This window comes from Bos javanicus, chromosome 2 (genome assembly GCF_032452875.1).
Source record: "Bos javanicus breed banteng chromosome 2, ARS-OSU_banteng_1.0, whole genome shotgun sequence".
NCBI lineage: Eukaryota > Metazoa > Chordata > Mammalia > Artiodactyla > Bovidae > Bos > Bos javanicus.
In genome coordinates this window covers 19,207,489-19,235,212 of record NC_083869.1, presented here as the reverse complement: position 1 = coordinate 19,235,212, position 27,724 = coordinate 19,207,489, and the positions used below count along the sequence as shown (strand labels likewise).

Here is a 27,724-nt window from a genome sequence, read left to right as displayed (position 1 = left end):
GTGCAGAGCACTTCAGGAGGAAGGAGCAGAAATCTTCCTTTATGTGGACCAAAGGAAAATGTTTGTCATTGGGCGTTCCCTCTTTCGGGGGGTAAATTTTAATCTGGGTGCAAAGATGTAAGGCATTTAGATTTACGTTATGAGAATCTTAAACTCATCTTCTCTTTTTCTGTGTGGCAGGTATGCCTACATACACGCATATGGATACACATATATGTACATATCACCTTGAGGCTAAAGAAACCAATATATTTAAGCCAGAAACCATTTTAATTGATAATTGCTTAACAGTGTGAGTAGAAATAAGACCAAATGAGCCTTATTTCTTGCCAGAAAATGGAGATGAAGAGAGGATTCTGTTTTAGTCTTTGCCACAAACATTTGCTTTTAGATTAAATTCCAAGGCTTACCTCTGGCCAGCTGCCCCAGCTGCTTCTATAAAACAGACTGGCCACCTTCACTTTGTTACGGTGCCTGGAGCGGAGCTTTGAAGCCTGGTGTGCCCGAAACCCTGGGAACATACACTCCTACTCCTTCCTTCCCACGGCCTCTCTGGCCCTTCTCCAGATAAGCATCTCTCAGGATTCCATGTCCCTGTGGGTAATGTTCATACATCCCTTCTTTGGCTTTCCCCTATGGGGTCTTATCCAGCAGATCTCTTTGTTTAGTCAGTCATCCCCATATTCTCTGCAAAAAAAGGTGGCTTTGAAAACCCAAGCATTTCTTCTGTTTATAAAAAGCCAGTTTCCCAAGATAAAACATTAAAAAGAGATTCAAGCAATCATTCAAAGACTATACCTGCTCCAAGGGATCAGTGATTTTACAGCCTTAAAGCTCAGAGGTCATTGTGAAATATACACTCCCATCACCAGGGTAGGTAAGTTCCAAAGTAAAGTTAATCACAGGGCAGTTTGTCAGAGAAATGGGCATGTGAAGGGGAAGCCAGTAGGTCCTCACAAGTGGCAGATGACCTTCCACTGTCACCGAACACACTTACAGTCAACATCGCAAACATCAGCTGGCACACGTTGAAGGCGTGTCTCCAGTTGTGGTACAGGACCATTCGGTAATTCTTCCTTACTGTCAGGAGCCACCTACACAGCGTCTGAAACGGGAAGGGAAAGTTTACATCAGGCAATTGCATGTGTCTGCAGTGGGCCATGATCAAAATGATACCTTATGTCTGAGGAATCCTCAACATTGAGGTCCTTCCACAAGCATCTCACACGATTCCCACAGTAATCCCACCAGGTATGCAGGGAAAGCATGATCGTCCCTGATGAATATTTGGGAAACCCAAGGCTCAAAGTGGCTACCACGTTGTTCTTGGGTGCACTTCTGGGAGCCCCATGACCGAACATCTTACCTCATAGTCAATCTTAAATTTCTGTACCATCCCCAGCTCCATGAACATCCGCAGAGCAGCCGTGATCATGGCATCAACGTCGAGAGAAAAGTCATCAAAATGTATGTCGTCGATGGCGAGTTCTGACACCAGGGGGATGTTGGCTGCCTACAAAAGCACAAGATAAAAGTCAAGCCAAGTTCACCAGCTTTTCCAGGCCCTTCATCCTGCTCTCCTCTCCTGCTTATCAGACATGCCACATAAATCAGACCTGACCTGCACTTACACTCTGATACAGCTAAACTCTGAGCTAGAAATGTCTTTTGTTTCTGAACTGCTAATGCCCCAAGCAAACGAAGAGGAGGGGAGGGGAGAAGGGAGAGGGGAGCTAATCTGGAGGAAAAAAATATACACCCTGGATCTAGTCTGCTGAATTTAGAATACAAAGCTGTCTAGTTTACTGAAACTGCAGTCAGACAGTATATTCAGATGCATATTACAGAGCACTGAATGCAAGAAACATCTGGGCAGCCAGCAGCTGTGAATTTTAATTGCTGCTCTTCGGGGGAAGGACAGGGGCATACAGCACTCTGCCGCATTTCTTGCAGCCTTAAATGCTGTTGCTGTGCACTTGTTCTTTGTTACACACTCGTTCTGTATATTCAGAAAGGTGGAAGGGATTAGCCAACACATCTCTAGTGCAAAATGTGTTTCTTCATAGGATAGAGATGTTTGGAGGGTTAGTGAGGGCATATGTTTCATTAAAGGAGTAAATTTGCAATATAGTGTCATTCTATAAAAACATCACAACGTCGTCGTTATAATACTGGTCGTACAGATTCAGTGTTTTCAAAACACTCATGTTAGGCAGCTGTCAATCTGTTGCCCTCCTCAAATTTAAAGGCAAGAAAAATTCTTTGGGAATATTTTTCTTTATTTTCTGGTTCCACTGAGTTTACCATATTCTTTGGGCCACGCTTGGTAAGGGAATCATTTCTATGTTTTCAGATTATCAGAGACCATTCTGTATGCACAGTCCTAGTCTAGTCACGGGGTGTAAATTATCCAAGGAGTAATTTATGCTCTGGGACCACTTACAGTGAGCAATAAAATCCAGTTCTCCTCCCTGTAAGCATCCCAGAAACCACTGAATCAAGTCTTCCTTCCCAGCCCCATTCTCCTCCATAGAAACATACATCTCTAGGCTAAAATCCAAGCATTGATTATTCACCACAACGTGGAAGAACAATGAACAACTGCAGACAGACTCTCTGCCTGCTATTCTGCTGGTTAATTTTATTAAAAATTAATGAGCGTGGGGGCTTCCCTGGTGGCTCAGTGGTGGAGAGTCTGCCTGCCAGTGTGGGTTCGCTCCCTGGTCCTGGAGGATCCCACATGCCATGGGGCAACTGAACCCGTGCACCACAGCCACTGAGCCTGCGCTCGAGGCTCAGGAGGCGCTACTGAGGCCCCTGTGCCCTGCAGGGGGAGAGGCCAGCCTGATGAGAGGCACTAGGGCACTGTGGCAGAGAGTGGCCCCATCTCACTTCCGCTAGAGAAGGACCCATTCAGTGGTGAGGCCCTGGCACCGCCATAAATACATTTTAAAAAACTAACCAACTTGGGGCTTCCCTGGTGACTCAGTGGTGGAGAGTCTGCCTGCCAATGCAGGAGACACAGGTTGGATCCCTGATCCAGGAGGATCCCACAGGCCCTTGAGCAACTAAGTCCCTGAGCCGCAGCTGTTGAACCTGTGCTCTAGAGGCTGGGAACCACAGCTACTGAAGCGTATACACCCTCGAGCCTGTGCTCTGCAACAAGATAAGCCACTGCAACGAGAAGCCCGCGCACGACTAGGGAAAGCCTGCGCACAGCAAGGAAGACCCAGTATAGACAAAAACGAATACATAAATACAGTTTAAAAGTAGTAGCTCAAAAAAGTTAGTCGGCTTATCTTTCAGAGAATCACTTTACTATAGTAACATATTTGTAGAATCTAACTCCTTAGAATGAAAAAGGTAAGGTTTGTGAAATTCCAACACGGTGGTGACGGAAACGGTCTTTGTGTCGAGGTGTCCTTATTTGGAATTCCTGGACTCATGCTAAACACTTTATTATCTTTTTTTTTTCTTTTTTTGCTTTAGAAATAATTTAAAATCAAAGTTATACATGCATATAGTTTTAAGAGTAAGTTAGATCTGCAAGGTTAGTGACATACACACATTAGCAGAACTCTTTGAGTGTCAAAACTTTCCCTTACTTAGAGGCAACCACTTTCAAATCATCTAGATATTTTTTTTTTTTGGCTAAGTAAGGTGCTTGTGATTTTATCTTTAAATGATTTTCTGTTTTAAGCGTTATCTATTAGCTTCCTCCCTGTTGAAGATGAAGCTGTCTTATTCTGTATCTATCAACTTTTGCTACCTCATATACCATCCCTTCTCACTCCTCAGTATAATAATATAGTAACTTTGTTTAGAGAAATATTCAGGATTTATAGTGTAATGACTCTGTAAAAGAAATTCACATCTAAGTCATGCAATTTACTATGGTTACTTTCCCTTGATAGGATTTTGTATTCTCACAGTTAAGAAATTGTCTTCTTTAAGGTGAGCTTAGTTTTCTCCACCCTGATCACTAATTCAACCTCTAAACTCTCCACTAATTATCTAAATCTCATCTGAAAATGTTCAGATGATTTGAGTATTCCAACAGTTTTATGAAGAAATCTCTGTTGGAACTTTCTGAACTATAATTGGGACTTGCAGTCTTCTCTGCCTCGCATATAGCTTTCATCCTAGACTTTTCTTCACCATAATATTGGGGGTGTCTTCATCTCTCTTTTATTTCTATACCCCACATCTTTCTCTTTCCTGGCTCTCTTCTTATTTTAGTGAGACACATCTTACAATAGCTTCCCAAGAAGAGATGTATGTGCTAGGTAAATTTATGAGAGCTTGCATGTCTGGTAGGTTTTCATATTATTGTCACATTTGATTGAAGATTTGTCTATATATCAGTTTCTAGGTTGGAAGTCATGCCAGTAGAATGTTGAGGGCATTCTCTTTTAGTTTTAGATCTACTTTGGAGAAGTCAGAAGCTATTATGAACCCATTACCTTTGGAAGTGATTCCTTCTCCCTCTCTGTTTTTGTGGGATCTTCTTTTTGCTTCCAGAGTTCTGAAATGTCATGAAAATGTGCCGAGGTGTGAGTTTATTTTCATTTATAACCCTAGGTACTTTGTGTGTCCTTTAATCTGGAAAAACATGAACTGCAATTCTAGAAAAAATGGAAAAATGCACTCTTTAATGATTTCTTCCCATCTGTTATTTTTCTGGAATTCCCTTTATCTGAACTTTAGACTGTTTTTTCTTTTTTCCTTTTCCTCCTGTCCTGTATTTCATTTTATCTCTTTTTGATCTTTCTAGGAAATACAACCTCTCCTTAATATTTTAATACTACAGCTTTCATTTCTAAGCATTTTCTTTTTGTTTGTGGTTTTTTTTTATTATTTTTTAATAGCACCTTAATTTTGTTTCATGGATGCAATATCTTCTCTTACCACTCTGAGGATGTCAATAATTCTACTTGACATTTTCTTCTCCCTTCAGAGTTTATGTCACTCTCTTCATTTTGTTTTAGCCTCTCTCATTTTTATTGTGGTTAAAAAAAAAACATACATTGTTGTTGTTTAATCCCCAAGTCCTGTCTGATTCTTTGTGACTCTATGGACTGTAACCTGCCAGGCTCCTCTGTCCATGGAATTTCCCAGGCAGGAATACTGGAGTGGATTGGCATTCCTTTCTCCAGGAGATCTCCCTGACCCAGGGATAGAACCTGTGTCTCTTATGTCTCTTGCATTGGCAGGAAGATTCTTTACCACCAAGCCACTGGGGCTTCCCTTAAAACAATATGGCATAAGTTTATCCTCTCAAATTTTTAAAAGTGCACAGTATTATTTACTATATTTACATTATTGTACAACAGATGTCTAGAGCTTTTTCATCTTGCAAGACTGAAACTGTACTCAATGAACAACTTTCCATCCGCCACCACCCCCCACCCTGCCAGAAACAATCATTCTTTTTTCTGTCTCTACGAGTTTGACTTCTTTAGATACCTCAGATGTGGTATCATGCAGTACTTGTCCTTTTGCGATTGGCTTACTTCACTTAGCAAAATGTCTTCAGGGGTCGTCCACAATGTATCACAGAAAAGTATTTCCTTCTTTTTTAAAGCTGAATAATATTCCATTCTAGGTATTCAGCACAATGGTAAATACATTCTTAATCCACTCATGGTTGATAGTTTAGTCTCTTTCTCAATCAGCTTATCCTTCCTTAAATCATTTTAACATAGTCAAGGCTTTAGAGGTAATAGAGATTTTGCCCAGCTGTGTGGTGATCTTTGGTTTTCTGCCCCTGTTTAAAAGCAGAGCCCGGAAAGCTCCTTTTATCAGAGCTTCTGGGGGCTTCTCTGGACAGGGATCTGACTGACCCCTTTCCTTGGGAAAGCCATCAAATGTCTGTATCTTTGGGTCTTTTCTCTTTAGCTACTCAGGTTCCCCAGAGAAGAATCTTCTTATATACAGGAACAGAGATTGGAGAAGAAACTCAGCACCGGTCTATAACTTCATTCAATCCTCTTGTTTTCAGCCTGCATTCCTGCCCTCAAGCTCTGCACTTGTTTAACCCCATCCCAGAGACCTGCTGTTATCCCCTCTTCAGAGGATAAGCCTCTAGTCTTTATAGAGTGGAGGGTGGGATAAAGAATCTGGAGGTCAAACTGCTTCTTAGATTCTCTGTTTCTTGTTGAATCCCTTCATCTCTATTTCCAAAGGTACTTACTTAGCCAATTCCTGAGCTGTTTGATGGGGAGGGGTCTGTGGTATAAACCTGTTTACCTTTCAGCTTTTCCCACTGATAGCTTATTTTGTCTTTCTTGGGTTTGCTGGATTACTTAATATTTATCCATCTGTTTTCTAGCTTTAAAAAGTTTATCATTGTTAAGTCCTTGCCCAATTTCTATATCTTTGAGAATACATGCCCTTTTGTTGTTATTTTAGTTGGGTTTCAACAAAAGAAAATGAGTGTATTTACTGTACCATCTTTATCTAGTAATCATTAAAATGATCTTTATTAAATAGTGCCTTAACTGGTCAGCTTGGAGAGCTCACAGGTAAGCCAGCCTTTGGACTAATCCCTTTGTATCTATGTGCAGAGCCTGGCTGCAATCATGTGGACCCCTCTCTCTTGTTCTGTGCCCTGGTATGTTCCCTTGTGTCATCCTGACCTCATTAGGCTGTAACGATCTCAGAGGCAGATGGCATGTTTCTTTCCCTTAGAGAAGCTCCAGAATGACTGTCTACTTCCATCACACATTTCAGGGCTTTGCATACAGAGAATGCCATGTACTTAGAATGTTCTGTGTTTGTTATAATTTGTTCAAACTCAAATACAGCTGGAAAACCACTTCCCAAGAGGGTAGAAGCCCTGTCCCAGAACAAGCAGGTCTTTCTGGTCTAAGGAGAGGAGCTTGGTTCTGCACTGGCCAAGGGAGATGACCCTCTTACAGCCTGTCGCCAAGAAGCAGAAATGATGATGGAGACTGCACTGCTGCTTTCCAGGTGGCCCTTGTCTCGTGGGTTATTTATAGTGCCTTCCCTGATGCCATTATAAATCCTCTATCCTTCAAAAGCACTAAATTCCCGTAATTATCTTAAAAATTAAAGAATATAGGCATTTTTTCATTGTGAAATGTTAATGGAAAGGAAATAAGAACATTAGGTTGAAAAATGTAGGATGGCCTCTGGTTCACCAAGACCCATCCTTACTGACCTTGTCTTTTCCCCCTAATAGGTTGATTGATCCATGGTTAAATCATACCAGTGTAAAGATCATCCTGGGCCCCCTCGTAAACCCTTGCTGACACTCGTAGATGCAGAGAAAGTCCCAAGCCTATGACCATTTTCAGCTATTTTGAGAAGTATCGATAGTTTTCAACTACATTCTTGAGTTCAAGAGCAGTTTCTGGAGAAATATATGAAGAAGAGAGTCGTGTGTGTTCCCTGGAGGCATACACGGAGATCCAGTCCACAAAAGATTTGAGAAGAGCATCCCCAAATTTCCTTGTTATAGAGCCACAAGCACCTCATCTCTTATAAGTAGAGAATGGGGCTGCATCTTCCAAACCTGTAATGAGTCTAGCCATAGGATATTAACAAAACAAATCAAAGTCAATTTCTCCAAGTGTCAGTCTTCAACTTTTAAATATTTATAAGGTACCATTTCCCTAAATCAAAGAGGAGTGCTACAATCCAAAATAGCTACTGAATTAATAGCCAGGAAATAACATTTGGATAAAAGAACCATTTACTTTATTGCAGCAATAAATGAAAACACAGAATTATGAGTCCTGGAGCTAATTTGAATAATGTTCAAGAAGTGGGGCTCTAGCTGTCTGGGAGTTCCTGATATCCTCTGACCATTCCTCTTCTTTGTTTGGGTCTTCATAGTTAAGTGGTTATCAAAGGGAGTCATAAAACTGCCTCCTCTAAAACTGAAAAGGTAGCTTTACAAAGAGGCTGTAAAATGTTAAAATACTAGCCTGGATCCCTTGACACATGAATATTACATTTTATGATGCTCAGAAAATGGGAAGAAACAACAAAGTGGATGGTGGTCCTGCCCTAGCAATTGGAAGGGGAACTGTGTTGCCAGTCCGAGCCACTCACCCACTTATCCCTCTTGACCAGAAGACCCTGGGATGAATGAAATAACGAAGACAGGACCTTGGACTGTGGTGATCCAGAAGGGACTGCAAAGTTCTTTGTTTTGCCAGCACTGTTATAGCACTTACTACATACATGACAGGCACTCTTCTAGTACTGGATGTATATTAATTCATTGGACTTTCACAAGGACCCTAGAGGTAGGGACTATTCCTAATCGCGTGTTACAGATGAGGCAACTGAAACAGATGATAGACAGTTTGTTCACATTTGCACAGTTGTGATTGGTAGAGATGGATTTGAACCTGAGGCATCTTTTCTAGAGCCTGGCTCCTAACTATTATACGGCCTCTAAAAATGGACCACTGCCAAGCCAAAGGGTTTCCTAAGCCTGCATTATGCAGCTAACTTAGGTGCACCATAAACAGTGCTTGGGATTCCTGCATGACGAGCCTCTTGATCCATTTTTTATGATGGTCAACCTGAATCCATTTGAAAGGACGATGCTTTGATCTGTACTTGGATGAATCCACTCGGGGAGGTCTCTAAACTCACAACTGCGCTTGAAATAAGCTCCAGGTGTTAGCTTTGTTTTGATTAATGTGAACACAGAATCAGCTCAATACTCTCAAGACCATCCTGAAAAAACTAACTTGTCCTCTTCAGGAGCAGAGGCAGACTTCAGGCAAAGGACCTTAGCTTGCACTGACCAGCAGAGCACTGATGGGACTCTGATACCACGCTTGGCTGGCCAAGGTGGCAGAGTAAAATAAGGGAAGCAGCAAGCAGGTGGGATGGTGGGTGGAGAGCTGGGAGATGAGGGATCCCTTCTGTCCAGATGGGGTTCTGGGAAGCTTTCTCTTGGACGTCTGGGACACAGCCGGATATGCTCAAAACACGTGCAGTCAGGCCTTAGAGGGACTGGTGGTACTAGAAGTAACTAGTAATTTGTAAGGAGAGCCAGAAGCAACTAGTGATTTGGATGGTACCTAGTCCCCTCTGCAGTGGTGAAGGAATAAATTGTAACTAATTTTATTCTTCCTCAAGAAAGGAGGACATAGTTCCTTATGAATCTCAGTATGAGGGCTTCCCAGCCAGTGCTAGTGGTAAAGAATCCTCCTGCCATTGCAGGAGACTCAAGAGACGCGGTTCGATCCTCCAATCCTTGGGTCGGGAAGACCCCTTGGAGAAGGGAATGGCAACCCACTCCAGTATTCTTGCCTGGGAAATCCCATGGACAGAGGAGCCTGGTAGACTACAGTCCATGGGGTTGCAATGAGTCGGACAGGACTGAGCACAGCACAGTATATGAGGCTGCTTACTTAACTTACACCAACTTCTGAAGAGGAAAAGCTGGGGTATTTCTGCTGCATGTGAAGCTTGGGAAAGACACAGAATTCTAAAAAGAGGGAGCAATGAAGCTTAGGTAGTGCACCATCAGTTGACTAAGAAGGTGTGGGCCCAGCACATTCGCAGGCTACGCAGGCTCACTCATCTACACACAACACAGAAGCTAGAGAAGGCTGGGAAGCCATCTGGTGGCGCGGGGGGCAGGGATGCGAAGACCTGAGTCCTCCTCGTGTTCTTGGGGCTGGGCACACAATGGCACAGTCAAACTCTGCAGTTCATGGGCTACATTTATATATAGAAGCAGTAAAATTTAGAACCTAAGAGTGAATATAAATGTCCAAGAATTGCCAAGAAATAGTTTTCAAAAAAGAATTATAAGGCCCTGTTCTACCTCATGCTAAAGCCAATAATAAACATAGTATATGTTTATATGTAAAAACTTAGACTTTATTCTTTTAATTCAGCCCATCCTGTTTTTACTATGTCACTCCCTCTTTAAATGTCTTTAAGGACTGAGTGTGGCCTGCTGAATGAAGCGAATTCCTTAGTTGGCATCCAAGTATCTTCATAAACTGGCTCCACATTGCCCATCCAGGGTTTTCATCTTCTAGTTTTCCATGGAAGCATCAGGCTGGGGAATTTATCCTTTTTCTCATCTCTACCTCCATGGATTCAGACTATTCTACCCTTCCACCTACGGGGCTAGACTTTCTCCTTAACCTGCCAGTTGAAATTCAAGTCTCACCTTCTGTAGAGGTTCATTCCTTCTTATCCCACAGTGACCATGCCCTTCTTTGGAGGTGCATAGATCACTGTAATATTTATAGCCACTTTATACTCTGAGGTTTTCAAATATACCCCTTAGAGCAGGAATTAGGTTCCTGAACCATGTAAGCAGATTGGCTTGAATGTGTTTATGTGTGATTTGGGGAAGGAGGTCCAAAGCTTTCTCCTGATTCCTCTGTAGTTTAACATGGGTTCTTAACTGGACACAATCCCCAAATGACCCGCATATGCACTCGTGTTTGAGAAGAACTTCCCTAGAGGCTGTTTGCCACTAGGGTCCGGGTACCTGTGAATACCTAAGCTTTCCATGGAATGGCAGAGCTTCCCATTACACGGCTAAGTAAGTCAAATGGCATTTTATATATTTGTCTTTTTTAAGTGTATAAAAGCAAGGAAGATTAGTAGTCAATATCACTATATTGAAAAAGAGAGCAAAGTTTAAAGAAATACAAACTCTGGGTGCAACATTTCCCTTCTCTTGCTAAAACTTAATTATTCTCAATTATTGTATAGTTCACTTTGGTTTTCTAGGCTTGAACAGACCTATTACTTTGATCCTCTTAATAGGAGGATGAAACTTCTATCATCTCTTCCTATGTGATTTTCAGAAATTTCACCGTAAGTTAAAAATCATAGGGCCTTTCCTTTATTTCTGCTTGAGCTATTTTGGTGAAACAATCTTATCTATAACTGTTTCCTGTTAATCTCAGAAACTGCCTTTGTTATCTTTCATGCAGCAACACAACCTTCATGAGAAAGCATGATTCCCACATATTTTCCTTGTCATGGTGAAAAGCAAAAGAAACATCATGGTGACTATCTCCTTTTGAAATAGAAAAACTTTCCCTTATGTGAACTGTCTTTTCCACCATGGCTCCTGGAGAGTTCTACTAATAATATGCCCTCATTATTTATGTTTGTCCAAGAAACAGTTCTCATTAGCAGCACTGAAAATTTAAATAATGCATTTCAACAGAAACAAGTCATTTCAAAAGAGAATTTCTTTTTTCCTAGTATATAACATTTAAAATAAAGTAGAAAACCATTCAGTACTGGGCTTCCCTGGTGGGCAAGTGGTAAAGAATCCGCTGGCCAGTGCAGGAGACATGGGTTTGATCCCTGGTTTGGGAAGATCCCACATGCCTCAGAGCAACTGAACCCCTGCACCACAACTGCTGAGCCTGTGCTCTAGAGGCTGGGAGCCGCAACTGCTGAACGCACGTGGTGCAACTCCTGAAGCCCGGGTGCCTAGGCCCGTGCTCCGCAATGAAAGAAACCACGGCAATAAGAAGCCAGGGCACCACAACAAGAGAGGAGCCCCTGCTCACCACAACTAGAGAAAACGCTCGCATAGCAACAGAGACCCAGCACAGCCACAGATAAACACGTAAATAAAAATTACTTACAAACCATTTAGTACAAGTTTTTAAAAGAAAGGTATCAAGTGTTTCCTCTTTAACACATGCAGTTGATATAGTCTATGACTATATATTTCCATGTTTTCCATAGTTGCTTTATGAAAGAAGATTGTTTAAAAGTAAGATTACAAGATTAATCCACCTTGGATTTTGTATGTTACAGTGATCTTAAAAGCACTGTATTTGGTAAATAGAACCAGCCCTAAGAGCAGATGATGTGTTGAAACTTTAATTTCAAATTAAATTAACCTGAAACTTTAATTTCAAATATCTGTTCCTCTAGCCTATGGTCCCTAAGTGAGGTCTGCACTCCGAAGTAATTTCTCTTTGAAAAAAAAATGTTTCTGTTATTAAAGTTTACTGCTTTCTTCCTAAAGTTTACTCAATATAGTATATCAAAGTGCTGTTTTGTTGTTGCTGGTGGCAGTGAAAGAGACATAACCTGTTTTGTCTTTAAAATTGTTTAATGTGGATTTCAAAGATCCAGGCAATAACAGAGAAAAAAGAAATTAAAAATAGGCCAGAAAGACAAATCAAAGGGAAACTAAGGATAGGAACGTAAAACATAGTCAGAAGTGAAGTTACTAGACAAAATGCATGCCACAGCATCATCAGTGCATTGTATGGATAGCCAAAAATTTGCCTGCAGGCTTCCTAATAACTTCTACAAAGATAATATAAAAGATATATTAGATGATTTACAGTGTTCAAAAGATTTTTAAAAAAGCAGGGGCAGAGGAAACCCACAGAGACATAGCTATGCTATCTCTGAATCTACGGAGAAGCATCTTGTGTGTTTTTCATGGAAAAGTTTCCCAAGCCAGTGATTCTCAGAGTTGGACCCCATACCAACTACATCAACATCACCTGGCAACCTGTTAGGAAGTTGTGAGATAGGAACACCCTAAAGCAAGTGCTGCCTGTCCAGCATGGCCTTTCCAGCCCAGTGAACTGTCGCCTTCAATCTCGGCTCCGACAGAACCACCATCCGTGTGTACACTGCCTCTCTGACTCATACCCTCGGTTGGACCTTAATGGCCTCCTGCCCACCTCAACCTCAACGTGCTGAGCTGTGGGTTTTGCTTGAGTCCTTGCTGCCCCTCTCAGCCACAGCCTCACCTGAGATGTGCTTCTTCCATGCTCCACGGTGCCTGGTAGCGTACAGGGCACTTGGCAGGGACTCTACAATTGTGTGATGGGGTGGGGGGTATACTCTGTACTCACTGGTAGTTTATCTAAGTCTCTAAGTCCACATGAAGAGTATTAAAAGAGGGGTAGGAAATTGAACAGTATTACTAAAGAGATTTATAGATGATAACCTCAGCCATCGTTTAGGAAGTAACACAGAGTCTGTAATGAATAATACAGACTTACTCAACATTGCTTCCATTTACAAAAAGACACTTCAAATGTTAGCTTCCTATAGGTTAAATACTAACGACTCTAACCAACAGCCCTTCTATATTAGCTTCAGAACAATCTAGGCATCTTAGAAAACAAAAACTTCACCCAACACCTTTAACTTTTCTGCTATTAGTCTCAGCATGCTGCAGTTTTTCTGAAGGTTTGAATTTAGTGAGCAGACTCAGATGTTAATTTCACAAACAGAAACTTATAAAAGATGGTCAGAAATTCCCAACTGTTGATGGGAATGGTGCAAAGGAAAAAAAAATGCAATTTTATGCACAAATATGATTTCAACATGGTTTGAAAAGATAACCGTTTGCATTCCAGGCTGGGAGGAAAGATCTAAAATTCCAGGTGAGGGCTCTCTTCTGCCTGCCTGAAACATCATCATTAGAGTTTCATTAACATAAATCAGAGAATTATTCCCTATTAAAATGAAAATGCCTTGGAGGCAATGGGGTGGAAGGAAAGGCTCATAAAGCAGGACAGAAAATGAGAATAATTCCCTAAGAAATGTGACAACAACTTGACAACCAGAGAGAAAAGAATGAAGGAGAAAGAAGGTGAAAGAACTTTTGTAAGAAAGAGTTGAAGCTGTCTAGGACATCAGCTCTTGATTATGGATCTGGGTTTGGGAATTGGTAATCCCAGAGCAGGGCATAGCAACCCACTCCCGTATTCTTGACTGGAGAATCTCCATGGACAGAGGGGCCTGCTGGGCTGCAGTCCATGGGGTCACAAAGAGTCGGACACGACTGAGCGACTAAGCAAACAAGGACCAGGTTGGACGAACACACAGCTAACGACGAAGGATCATCACATTGTTTTGTTTCTGCAGTTTGAAATTAGAGGTTTATCAAAGGATTTCCACTAGTAAGAATCACAGGAATAAATGAACTCTGATAGTGAACCATGATGCTACGCCTACAGCAGAGGGGACAGCAGGGAGATGGAGCCTGGAGACCTGGGAAGTGGTAGAGAAGGACAATGCAGGAGGTCAAAGGGAACTGGAACCTCAACCTCCCCTTTTCGTGGTTCTGGTATAAGTCCCACCTGATCTTACCCTCGTGTGCTGGGATAATGGGTCCCAATGCCCTGTTACAAAGTTCCACACCTCTCCATGGGAGCAGAACCAGGGAGGGGCAAAACCTGACGGCTGGGATTAGAACTCTTGCTGATGAAAACAGTGGGGCCCCACTGGGAGGGAGCATTTGGGGCTGCCCACCAGGACATGGCTTTGCTTGGGTTTTCCATTCATGCCACTGGCCTGATTCCACTTTCTCTCCCCTTGTTCTACATCTGAAGTCCCATCATTGTGGCCTGTTAATTGGGGTTGGGAGTGCAACCTGTCATTGCGAACATATGTGGTTGGCCAGGCAATATCCTTTTCCAAGAACTGGTCAGAGAAATATTTCAATATTCATGCACATGCAGAAACAATGAAAATCCTGTGAACCAAAAACATAACAGAGTCCCTCTGTCATCTCTGAAATTAAGCATCTCTGCTTTGCCGGAGCATATAGTTGAATGTCTTCCTGGAGAAAAATAGACTCAACTTTCCACATGTTTTTCATGGTTTCTCTGTGCAGCAAGATAAATAAGACTTTATGCTCTTTTACTTATAGATCCAGTAATATTTATATTGGTTTTTGCTATAAAAGCACAGGAAGCATTATAAAAAAGTTTCTACTCTTGAGGTGGAAGAAAGCAATCACCTGCAATGAAGAAACAATCTATCAAGTAAGGCATGCAGGGTGGGGGACGGATTCCCCAGCCACAATCCACTGTCTAGAATCGTGCCTGCATTTATTCTCAGATGGGCACAGGTATGCCCCAAAACACATTCATATGTCCATCAATGCACGCAGTGTCACACACACGCACACACAATTTTTCATTTGCTCTGACTTGTATCAGTATTTTATGAGTCCTTTCTGTCTTGTCTTTCTTCAGACTGTCCTTCCACACTGATGAACATTTTAATTTTGCCTTGACTGTGTTGGTGATGGTATATGTTGGTATTTATTTAAGTTGAATGTCCTGAGAAGGCAAACATATTTTGGAAACAAAATTATATTTGGAAACATATAAGTGTCAGTGAAAATACACATAAACTTAACAACATGTAGAATTTTCATTTAAATAGGAACTCAAACACATTTAGATGGGTTGGCTCTTTTGTTAGTATCTAGTAAGATATGCATTAGAAGAATGTTTTTTCCCGCCATGGTGCATTTATTGAGATGTACTATGTACCAAGCATCATGAAAAGTGCTTTATATTATCTTATTTAATCCTCCAACAACCCAGGGGGTAATATTCCACCATTAGTCCCAATTTAGCCCTCCTAGCACAGATGAGGAAACTGATGAGGTTAAGGATATGAGTAAGAATAAAAGCCCAAGTTCCCGTAACTAAAAAGCTGCTGAATCTTCCCCCAGCCCTTAGGTCTGCAGCCACTCCCTTATGCTGTCTTCACAATCATTTGAATGCTCTCTCAGCGTAGATTCACTGTGGCGTTGCCATGGCATTATTGATTCCAGACGGTCTGGTCCAGGCAGTACTTATTTATTTATTTATCTTCGTAAGTCTGTCTCTCATCATTTATAAGTTCCATAAGGAAAGGATTAAGTTCTCAAATGTCAGCAATTATTACAGCCTAGTATTTCTTTCATGACTGGTACATCACAAATGTGGGTTCGTGGTATGCTAAGTGCATCATGTCTGGAGCCAGACAGATGTGCCTTAGACTCTGAGTTTACACCACTGGCTAGAGCTGTAGCCCTGGGCATCTATTTTCTCTCCTGAAAAAGGAATATAACAATAACTATATTACATAGTCATTAAAAAATTGAGATAAAATACTTCTGCCAGGTTCATAGGAGGCCTTCAAAATATATCAGTGTATTCACATGCTAGGGCTGCCACAACCAAAAAGGAGTACGTCAAGGCTGTATATTGTCACCCTGCTTATTTAACTTCTATGCAGAGTACATCATGAGAAACGCTGGGCTGGAAGAAGCACAAGCTGGAATCAAGATTGCAGGAGAAATATCAATAACCTCAGATGTGCAGATGACACCATCCTTATGGCAGAAAGTGAAGAACTAAAGAGCCTCTTGATGAAAGTGAAAGAGGAGAGTGAAAAAGTTGGCTTAAAGCTCAACATTCAGAAAACAAAGATCATAGCATCCGGTCCCATCACTTCATGGGAAATAGATGGGTAAACAGTGGAAACAGTGTCAGACTGTATTTTTGGGGGCTCCAAAATCACTGCAGATGGTGACTGTAGCCATGAAATTAAAAGACACTTACTCCTTGGCAGGAAAGTTATGACCAACCTAGATAGCATATTCAAAAGCAGAGACATTACTTTGTCAACAAAGATCCATCTAGTCAAGGCTATGGTTTTTCCTGTGGTCATGTATGGATGTGAGATTTGGACTGTAAAGAAAGCTGAGCACCAAAGAATTAATGCTTTTGAACTGTGGTGTTGGGGAAGACTCTTGAGGGTCCCTTGGACTGCAAGGAGATCCAACCAGTCCATCCTAGAGGAGATCAGTCTTGGGTGTTCATTGGAAGGACTGATGTTGAAGCTGAAACTCCAATACTTTGGCCACCTGATGCAAAGAGCTGACTCATTGGAAAAGACCCTGATGCTAGGAAAGATTGAGGGAAGGAGGAGAAGGGGATGACAGAGGATGAGATGGTTGGATGGCATCACTGACTCAATGGACATGAGCTTGGGTAAACTCTGGGAGTCAGTGATGGACAGGGAGGCCTGGTGTGCTGTGGTTCATGGGGTCACAAAGAGTCGGATATGACTGAGCGACTGAACTGTGGGTGGTTAAACAATTCAGATTCCTTTTCTCTCAGTTCTGGAGGCTGGAAGTCCAAGATCAAGGTGTTGGCAAGTGTGGTTTATCCTGTACCTTTTTCTTTGGCTGACAGATGGCTCCCGACTTGCTTTGTGCTCACATGGTCTTTCTTCTGTTTGTGTGTGTGTGTGTGTGTGTGTGCGCACATGTGTGTGTGCGTGTGCGTGCATGCGTGTGTGTGTGCATCCCTGGTGCCTCTTCCTCTTCTTATAAGGACACCAGTCACTTTGGATTAGCACCCCCCATCCATGATCTCCTTTAGACTTAATTTCTTCTTTAAGGACCCTATCTTTAAATACAGTCACAGTCTAAGGTACTAGGGGTTGGGTTTCAACATATGAGTTTAGGAGGGGAAGGAAATTCAGTTTCATCCATAACAGATAATTACCATTATCGCAGATGAACTGAATACTAAATCTCCAGGATTCAAGATAAATATTCATGCCAGATCCATGGTGGCCCTCTTCCAAGGTATCCTAATGACATTTCTAGTCTTGTCTTTCCCTGATTCCTTAGAGAAGGCAATCGAGAAAGGCTTCCACTCCGTAGCAAACTGTGCTGTATCCACTCTTGCAAAAAAATGTATTCTGGGCTGGGATATCCAAAACACATTGGAGAAAAACATGATTCATCAAGTTCAACTTCATCATCTCAAAAGATAAAGATCAAGGGGACTGTAACCTTGTCGAATCTGAAATCAGGCTGCCCATCCTCCCAGGGCTGTGATCCTCTTGTAGAGAGCTGTTATGCTTCCACCTAATATCTTGTTGACTGAGCCCTTACCATCGCTGTGCTCCTACTGTGGTACTTCCCTTATTTAGAAAATGACTGCATGGCCATGCTGCTGAGATAATGCCCAGGAAAGATTCCTTCTCCCAGGAGAGCCCTGGAGTGACATCCTCAATTTGTCTCACCCTGCCAGGCTCAACAGCCTCCATCTGCAAGGCTCTGGTCTTATCTGTCTCCCTTCATAAAGCCCACCCCGAAGCCTCTAACCACCAGAACATCTCTCAAGTCAAGTCCCCTGGTATATTTTGTCCTTTATTCTTCTATAGCATTTACTATCATCTCTTAAAATTATTGTGCAGTCATTCTTTTGCTCATTCATTCAACAAATACTTAGTGAGGGGTTCCTGTATGCCAGGTACTTGCAGAGAGATGTGCGTTCATTCATCCTACTAGACAGGGACCCCCTGGAGGGCAGGACAGAACAGATCTGTGTCATGTTCATTTCCGTACCATCCAGATGGCTTTCCCTAAGAGTTAGCCTAATTTTATTGACAGATGTAAAAGGATAATTTCTCTGAGAACAATTTCCTCTGAAGGAAGAGGTGGTTAGGAAAGTACAGAAGGCGGTATGTTGGGTTTTGAGGAAAAGCTCCATTTCCAATGGGCAAGAGCGGTAACAGAGGTTTCAACTCTATTTCTACTCGAAAAGAGGGGACCCTGGCTCGGAGGGGATGTGGTCGAGCCAGCATGAGGCGCATGCTAGGGACCAGCCTCATCATCAACCTCGTCCACAGGCACCAGGAAGCTCTGTAGCAGCTGTTCCTCCCTCTGCTGCTACTCCAATTTGTGTGTAATGTATTTCTGAGTTTGTGCTGCTACTACATAAACAGCAAAGTGATTTAATGATGTGAAAAGTTGCTTGAAAAAGCCATTTATACTGGTTTTTCATTGGTTCTCTTTGGGACAAGGAGAGGGACTGAAGAGTCAAAGCCTGATAGGGACGTTCACTACAGACACGGTAAGTAGAACTGAAGATTTAAACAATGGTACTTTACTGCCTTCCTGATTTTCTGTTAAACTCTCATAATCTCTGACCATTAGCATCACATACTGTTTGTTAGCCCCACCCATGAGTCAAATGTGCAAGTGCTGCTCTCTGGGTTTCCTCTGTGAAGGAGCAGAGATAAGAACAGGACGTGTGCAGAGAGAGGGCTTAGAGCTGATGAGGTGAGGGGAAGGGTGGTGAGTGAGGAGGAAAAGACACTGGCTCATCAAGCACTCAGTGGGCACCTACTGTATGCTTTGAACTGTGCAAGCATCCGATAAGAGAGTACAGTATAGAAATGCCTCTAAAATCAACCTCATATGATTCAGGACGGCCAAGAAACAGTGGTATACTCAGAGCCTTTGAAGAGAAATAGAAAGGGAATTAGCATTTTCTGAGTGGCTACCTGGGTCAGGAAGATCCCCTGGAGGAGAGAATAGCAACCCTCTCTAGTATTCTTGCCTGGAAAATTCCATGGCAGAGGAGCCTGGCTGGCTACAGTACATGGGGCCACAAAGAGTCGGACATGACTGAGTGCATGTACACACACACACACACACACACACCACCTGCAATGAATTTCTCATTGAATATCACACCCCTATGAGGCTCACAGAGGCTAACCAACTTGTTGATAAGAAGCTTGAATAAGTTACAAAGATGTGAAAAATCCAAAGGGAAAGGGGAGAGGGGTGGCAGAATAAGAATTTGGACAGTTATATAATTCTCACAGTCAAAAATCAGGACGAGATCATGGAACAGGCCCAAGCATGAAATTCAAGTTGGAAATGAGAGGACATGTGAGCAGGAGAGCCTACAATCTACGTCAGTCTTGGCTGGGTGAGATAGCTCATGTTTTTAGGCATCTGGATCACTTCCCTGGCGTCCAGACCACCTTGGGGCTTTCTTCCCTTCCTCTCCTCCTCTGCCCCTGTCCAGCAGTGAAGGGAAGAGCTGGGAGGGAGACTTCAACATTCCTAAGACTAAAGGGAGACACCAGCTTAGAAAACAGAGGAGAGGGGGATCTTGAAGGGCTAGAAAGAGCAAAACCTGAGATACTGGGGGAGGGGAAGAAAAGAGTGTGTGGGAGAGCTCCGAGTGGGAGGCAAGAGAAGAGCTATGACCTGGTGTCTTAGTGGGATGTCCCTAAGGTCTGACAGTGATGCTGTGTGCTGTGGGGCAGTGGTGACGGGCTGGGCTGCTCTGAATGCTCCATGCTCTTTGTATCTGTGTAACAATGTTAGAATGTTCAGCATGAACCCAAAGTATGTTCAAACCTTCTTTGAATTCCTTTTTCTACATTCACGCTGTGGAAGGCAAGAAGAGAAAGAACATCTCCCCTCTTCCTGAACCACAGAGGACCTGAGATACACCAGTTGGGAGGAACAATAGGCCACTCGTCCCCATATTCAGTCACTGCCTATCAGGGAATTTTCCTTATTGGGCCTCTTAATTGGGATAACTTCTGAAAGGGATGTTTTCCTGCCCAGTAAGTACGGTAAATGACACTGTTGTCCCTAATTATTTGCTCCCTCCATGTCCCTGTGAAAAGATTCAATGTGCCCTTGTACCACCAATGACCTAGCTCCACTCATGGAATGGAGCTACTTCTCTGCCCATTGACTTCAGGCTTGGCCATGACCAGCTTTGGTCCAAGGAAGGTGAGTGGTGGTGACTGTACCATCCCACCCTACACACACACATGCAGCAAATCTGTAAGGCCGTGGTGTGGTTTTGACAGCTCTTCTGCTTGAATCCTAGAATGAAGAAGATGTGTGGGAGGAGCCACAGAGCTACAGCTGACCCACAGCTGATGCATAATGAGAGCTAGAGCAAACCTTTGTTGGGGTTCTTTCCTCCATATAACCTAAGGAAAGTTGCTATAATGACCCCTTCCTCTGTACCCTCTCATTTAATATTGCCCTGGCTTTACAGATTTGGTGTCCATAGTAAAGGATCATTATTTCCATTCAGGAATATTTTTCATTCTTATCCCAACTGTAGCAGATTTTGAATGTCATAGAAAAATCATGGTCTAAGGAGAGAAAGGAAAACTGGCTATTGAGAAAGAAAAAGAGTCTAAGTGTATGTCAGGTCTTCAGGTGAGTTAGCAACCTTGAGTGTAAAAGCACAAGGGTCAGAGCTCCCACCAGGGCACCTTCAGCTCCTAGCACATCTAGAACGGGTTCTTAGCTCCCTTAGGTGATAGCATCAGCTTAAATCAGTGGTTTCAATACTCAATTCTGCTCTTGATTCACCTGAGTAGATTGCAAATACAGATTCCAGGGTGTGCCTTGAGATTCTGATTCAGTAAGTCTAGGATGGGGGGCCTAGAATCTTTATTTTCTAGCTGATGAGACATTGGGTTGGGAAGTTACCACCAGCCCCACTCCACTGGCAGGCATGTAGGCCCTTGAGGGTGCTAGGAAAACCCAGACTCTGCCTGGATTCTGATAAGATTGGCTTGGAGGCTGGCTTCTCTGGGCCAGATGAAAGTCTGGGCCCAGTGCTGGAGAGCTCCTCAAATTTGAGGAGCACCTAGCCCCCTGTGGCCCTTTGTGGAGAAGGCGAATGTAGCAATGACATGAGTATATCTTTCCTCCCACCTCCTCCTCACTCTCTCCCCAGGCTTATCAGGTGGGCTCAGTTCTCCTCCACTGCTGAGAAGCAGGAATGGCATCAGCCTTAGCAGTCAGTCAAGGGACTCAGGAAGCCAAGAGATCTTCTGCTGAAGTCCCCAGAGAGGTTAACAACTTGCCGATCAGCTCACTGCTCACCCAGGGGGTCTCTGCATCTTCCCATGCTCTTTGGACTGACACTACTGAAGTCTCCCAGGAGTTGGACCTAAGCCCCAGTGAACAAAAGAAAAGAGCAACTCTAGGAAGGGACCCAGGAGCCAGAGAGAAACAGAGCCGCTGGAGGAGACAGAAGACACTTTGCACATCACCATCATCGCTTGGGGGTTTCTCAGGTGATGCTCAGTGGTAAAGAATCCTCCTGCCAATGCAGGAGCCATAGGAGACGTGGGTTCCATCCCTGCGTCAGGAAGATCCCCTGGAAGAGGGCACGGCAACCCACTCCAGTATCTTTGCCTGGAGAATTCCATGGGCAGAGGAGCCCAGTGGGCTACAGTCCTTATGGTCACACAGAGTCAGATACAGCTGAAGCCACTTAGCATGCATGCATGCACACACATCATCACCAACATTTAAGGATTATCACCATGATCACCATCACACTGAAGGATTAACAGCAGAGAAATGGGACCAAAAATGAAGTTTTAGAAACAAAATTCAGTAGATAAAGAAGATGGTTCCTGTTACAAGTAGTGAGTTGGAAGATCAAGTAGAAGAAATATATTGACACACAAAGAAAAACAAACATTTGAAAATCTAGCAGGAAAAACAAAATGCTTGGAGAACAGATCCAGGAGGAAAATGAGCAAACATCAGGAATTCCAGAAGGGGAATATGGAACCTACTGAGGACAGGAAATGATTAAATAACTGAAATAGGCCGCCTTCCTAAACTGGAGAAAGACCAGAGTCTGCAGAAATGATGCAAGCTGGATGCCTACACCCAGGCATGTTCTGATAAAATTCCTGAAATCTAAGGTTGAAGGAAAAACAAATCTACAAGCTGCCAAACAGAAACCATGAATAACTTAAAAAGGAAAAGAATCCGACTGGTATTGATTTCTCAATACAGCGTTGAACACAAAAAGATAACATCTGTGCACAAGTGAGACCAAAAAATGCAAGTCTAGATTCCTATACCCAGCAAAGACGAGCTTCACCTGCCAGCAAGAGAGAAAGCTACTCATGCTAGGTAAGGATTCAGAGCCCCTAATCAAACCAGTGGGTATAGACAGAGATTTTGAGAGAGTGAGAGATGAAGAGGAGAGGGAAAAGGTGGTGAACGATGAAACTTGCAATGTAAAGAGCTCAGTCTAATTGACAGACAATAGAAGATTGACTGGGATTATCAAAGTGTCAAATATTACTGAAATAAGATAGTTACTGATGGCCTGGGGAAACCTAATAACTATCCACAAGAAAGTATGAAACTGTGACAGCAAAACTGAGGGTTGGGGGTGATGGAGATAAAGTAGGTGGGCACAGGAAAGAAGACCAGGGAAGAAAACATCCCGCAAATCTCAGCTGGTTGGAGGAGGGGAGCAGATATGTCTGAAAGGTTTACTTGGCTGGTGCTGGAAGATGCAGTGGGAAACGTTGACTTGTAGCTTCCATGTGATACCAAGTATTCTGGAGGTGGCGTTCTCAGTAGTGGAGAAGAAGTAGCTTGAGAAGCACCAAAAAATTTTTCAGGGACCTACTTCACTGCTGCTGAAATACTACCTCATGGCCCCTCAACTGGGCCCCATTTTGACAGGTGGGCTGAGTCCACCCTGCTCTGCCCTATTCTGCACTCCACTTTGAACTCACTTGCTGCACTCTCAGCAGCTGGCTTCTGCCCTCCCTGCGCCTGAGTCACCAGGCTTCACTGCTAGATGGGTGGAGGGCAGCACAGGGAGTCTGCTAGGGAGAGTCTGGGCCAAGACCCAGGGGGCTCCGGTCTCCAAACTCAGGGCAGAATTGTTCTAGGAGAGCGTTCCAAACAGCTCTCTCGGACCAGTTAAAATCCTTAGGGAAGCCGACATGAGTCCCTCCATCCTTCCTGTGGGTCTTCTAATTCTGAGCTCCATTTTGAATCTTTGGGTTCTGGGGTGAATTGCAGCCTACCTTTCATTGGATTGCCTGTAGCATTCTGGGACTTCAGGAGAGCCTTTGAGACCTTGTCTCAATCTTATTTCAGCATGTTAGGAACAGAGGAGGATAGGTATGGGCCTCTGAATATCACTCGAAAGTCTGTAAGTAATAGAAGACTGGTTCCTTCTAGTCTGATGCCAGCGAGGTTGAATGACTTGCCCAAGGTGAGAGTAACTGTTGTTAGATTTAGGATCAGGCTCTCCTGATTCCCTGTCCAGCGCTTCCAGTTTGAGGCAGAATTTACAAACATTTAGGGTGCTCTGCTCCATCTCTGTCTTAGATCGGACCTACTCAGTAGCCTTCTGTAGCTTTGCCTTGACTATGAGGCAATTTAGACGATGCATTTAGCATCATGGTGATAGCTATACTTCTATATTGGAAAAATTTCAGCATGTGGAAATATTTTTGATTCATCTAATAAAGAGTAAATAATACAGTTTATCCAAAAGAGAATATTCTTAAAAATTGTAATTACCTCTGAGAATAGTTTTCCTTTATAATAATTTGATTACATGGAAACTTTAGATTGAACCCACTTTATAGATCCATATAGGAGATCTGTACACCAGCCCATCTAAGAAAGAGAGTCAACGGATTATACATTTATATTCTAAAAACAAATCAGGTCATATTTCTCATCATGCCAGTTACTCTTATAAACACACACCAGGTGAGTAAAGCCCTTTTTCTGTCTTATCTCTTCATGTCTTACTAAATGCTGAGATCATTCAGTGTGCTCAGTCCCTAGCCACAGTATATGAGCAATTCTTGGAAGAGTCATGAACTGCAAGGTGAAGGAAAAAAGCTTCTTGTTCTTATCTAGAGTGATTGGATATAAACTATAGGCATGAGACAGCAGTTATTTTTTTATTCTTTCAGAGGTCACAAAGGATAAATGATTACAATAACATTTCACCCACTGACTTTAGATTTTTACTAGTAAATCCTGTTATTGACTTTAAAAGCTGCAAATCTTCAAATCAAATATTTCTGATCAGACCATAAATCCTTAAAATTCAAATCTTTTTTCTGAATGAAAGATCTATGAAAACAGATGATGGATTTCATGGGCTGTCAAAGGAAAAATGTTGCATTTCACAGTTTGTCATTGAATATGATATAAAACACCCGAAGGTAGATTATTTATATTGATAAAACTATTCTTTGGCAACAGAAGCTGCTTTCTGGGGAATAAAAATAAAATATCGAAATAACTAGAAATTTTTTGCTTTAGAATTAGGTAGTGAAAAATAATGTGGATAAATGCCAAAGATATTTTCTTTGAGTCAAATACAGGGTACGTTATTGCAAGCACAGGCAAGAATAGACTAGTTTCTCATGAGACACAATATATGTTAGCAACCGTCTACCATTATTTTTGCTGAACACATATGAGTTCATCTTTTAACTGCTTTTTTTTCTGGTTGTTGTTACTGTTCTTTCTGACACTTCCTTTCAGAGGTCATCAAACATTAGATTCATATTTCAGTCAGATGAAGGATGTCAAAATTATTCTCCTCTTTCCGGGCAGTGACAGCGAGATTAAGAAGCTAGTTAGCTTTGTTATTTTCTATGGCTACAGACAGGGTCCTCACTTCAGCCGGCTTTCTCATCAATAAATGTACCATGAAAGGGCTCATTAAAGGCGTGTGGCCAGACATCACAGCTCCCCAAACAACTAGGAGTTAACGTGTCACAGAGATGAGTCTGGAAAGTCATCTTCCCCTGATGAAGACATCAAAGGATGCTCACTAGACAAAACCAAAGTTGGCACCTGTCTGTATAAATATATACGTATCCACTAATCTGCTACTTTCAGCCCCTAAACCATTTTGCAAGTAAGGGCCACAATCATATGATGCCAAATATTCTTTTAAAAATTAAAAAGTGCTGTAAAACTATATTTAGAGGTTAAAGTCTCAATACACTGAAAGAGTTCACATATGAAGTTATAAATACATATCACTATCTCCTTTGTATTAATTGCTATATCCCTTAACCAATGGAACAAGGTATACGATACATTTAAGAGCACACCTTACTGTGAAGAACATTTACAGACAGTAGTTCCAATCCCAGTTTTGATACTGACTTAAGCAAGTCATTTTATCTCTCTAAAATATAGTGCCCCATCAGGTCAGGTCAGTTCAGTTCAGTTCACTTGCTCAGTCGTGTCCGACTCTACGACCCCATGAACCACAGCCCGCCAGGCCTCCCTGTCCATCACCAACTCCCAGAGTTCACCCAAACTCATGTCCATTGAGTCGGTGATGTCATCCAACCATCTCATCCTTATCCTCTGTCTCCTCCTGCCCTCAATCTTTCCTAGCAGCAGGGTCTTTTCAAATGAGTCAGCGGGTCAAGAAGGGCCAAATCACTAATTTCAGAGAATTATTTTGATGATTAAGTTACTATATGACATGCAAGGTGCCTGGGACATGGTAGGTGCTCAATAAATGATAGCTGTAATAATAATAATAATTGCTAAAGCTATTATTTTAAACACACACAACCTGAATAATTTCTGAGGTCCTTGGGTGCTTGTGACAGAGTATAGTCACTATTTTACTGTGACTTAGAAATTGCTGACTGTTGTATATTACTGACATTGTGAATGGAAAAATGATGAGGTCACTGGAAAGGGGAATAGGTCCCGATATTCAGAGAATGTCCTGGGCAGAAGGGAAGATGCAGATGCAGGCTCATATGGCTCCCTTCTCAGATCCTGAAAACTGGAGTCAAGGTTTCATTTACAACAGTACATAATCTCAGCAGCACATAAGAAACCTTGCCACCTCTGCCCAGTAAAACACAAATCACCGACTACCAATTTTTATTTTAGGCAGTTAGATAGTTAGTACATCGTTAATTCCTGCACATACTTGGGCTCGATATCACTGTCAATTCCGTTTTATTTCCACCTCCTTTCCAAGATCCCCAGTTGGAGGTAAAGCCCTGCTCTCTGAGCGTCTGCGGATATTCTAAGGCAAGATGAATCTTAAGAAGCTTCCATCCTTTGAGGCAATTTACAACTCAAAACAGCAACACATTTTCTTTTCAGAGTAGAAATACTGACAATAAAAATGGGAACAGCTTTGAAATATACATTGCTGTAATTAAAGTGACTTGCTCTTTGGAAATTCCTGAGACAAGTCTTTATTGCAACTACTATTTAATGATAAGCACAATAGTTAAAGGCTTTTCCTCTGAATGGTATCAATGCTAGGATCTGGATGTTCTGTGGCTTTTCAGGTTACAGAGTGTGGCCCCTGGTGGATGGCCTGACTCATTCTTCTCAGGACTTTCTGTGCCCTTGCTTCCTTTGATGATGTGTGGACCCAGGCCAGAGGATGCTCGGGCTGGTGTTGCCTGGCACCCTGTTACAGACGCCGTTAACAGATGGCCTTGGACAGAGATGTGGTCAAAAATGGCTGGGCAAAAGTTGGTATGTCCCCTACCAGAGGACGCACCATGCCCAGGAGGGTGTGAAGTCTCAGAAAAGTCAACTATTTAACTTTATTTCGTTGAGTATTCACCAGAACACTTTTTGTAGATATGTGGCACATATTACTATCCCATGGAATGGTGTTCTGTGAGATACTAAATTGGGAACCAACCTAGATCTTTTCATTCCTAGCTCCATCATAGAATGAACTGAGAGTTTTAAAACATACCAATACTAGCCCCATTTTTTCTCCAAACCGTCTGGGGGTGATGCTTACACATTGGTATTGTTTTTAAGAGCTCTGGTGCCTAGGTGAGTTTAATGTCCACCCAGGACACTCACTCTGACCTAGGCCTGCCACTTAGGCCACCCCTGCTGCTCAATTACCTCCTTTCCAGTACACAGAGCTCCAGTAAGTGAGAGAGAAAAAGAGCCTTCCAAAGCTCTGGTGTGTCGGAGAAGGCCTTATTTGGGATACATCTGAATTATAATTGCTCCTGAAGCTTTAGCCCACGTGTTGATGATGTGCTGGCTTTTCAGGACCGCTCCTAAAGGAAATCAACCCTGAATATTCATTGGAAGGACTGATGCTGAAGCTGAAGCTCCAATACTCTGGCCACCTGATGCAAAGACCCTGATTCTGGGAAAGACTGAGGGTAGGAGGAAACGGGGGTTACAGAGGATGAGATGGTTGGATGGCATCACCGACTCAATGGACATGAGTTTGAGCAAATTCTAGGAGATGTTGAAGCACAGGGAAGCCTGGCGTGCGGAAGTCCATGGGATCAGAGTCAGACTGAGCAACTGAACAAGACACATACA

At 42.6% G+C, this 27,724-nt stretch overlaps 1 protein-coding gene across 1 annotated transcript in view; it reads right to left on the bottom strand.

Annotated features, from left to right (window-relative positions):
- Nucleotides 1-27,724, bottom strand: part of PDE11A (phosphodiesterase 11A) — a 207,440-nt gene that overhangs the window by 96,906 nt on the left and 82,810 nt on the right. The window contains exons 7-8 of the mRNA XM_061397317.1: nucleotides 1,367-1,513; nucleotides 998-1,105 (exon numbers count right to left, since the gene is read on the bottom strand). Coding sequence (XP_061253301.1) covers nucleotides 998-1,105; nucleotides 1,367-1,513 — 255 coding nt within the window. The remainder of the gene's footprint in view (nucleotides 1-997; nucleotides 1,106-1,366; nucleotides 1,514-27,724) is intronic.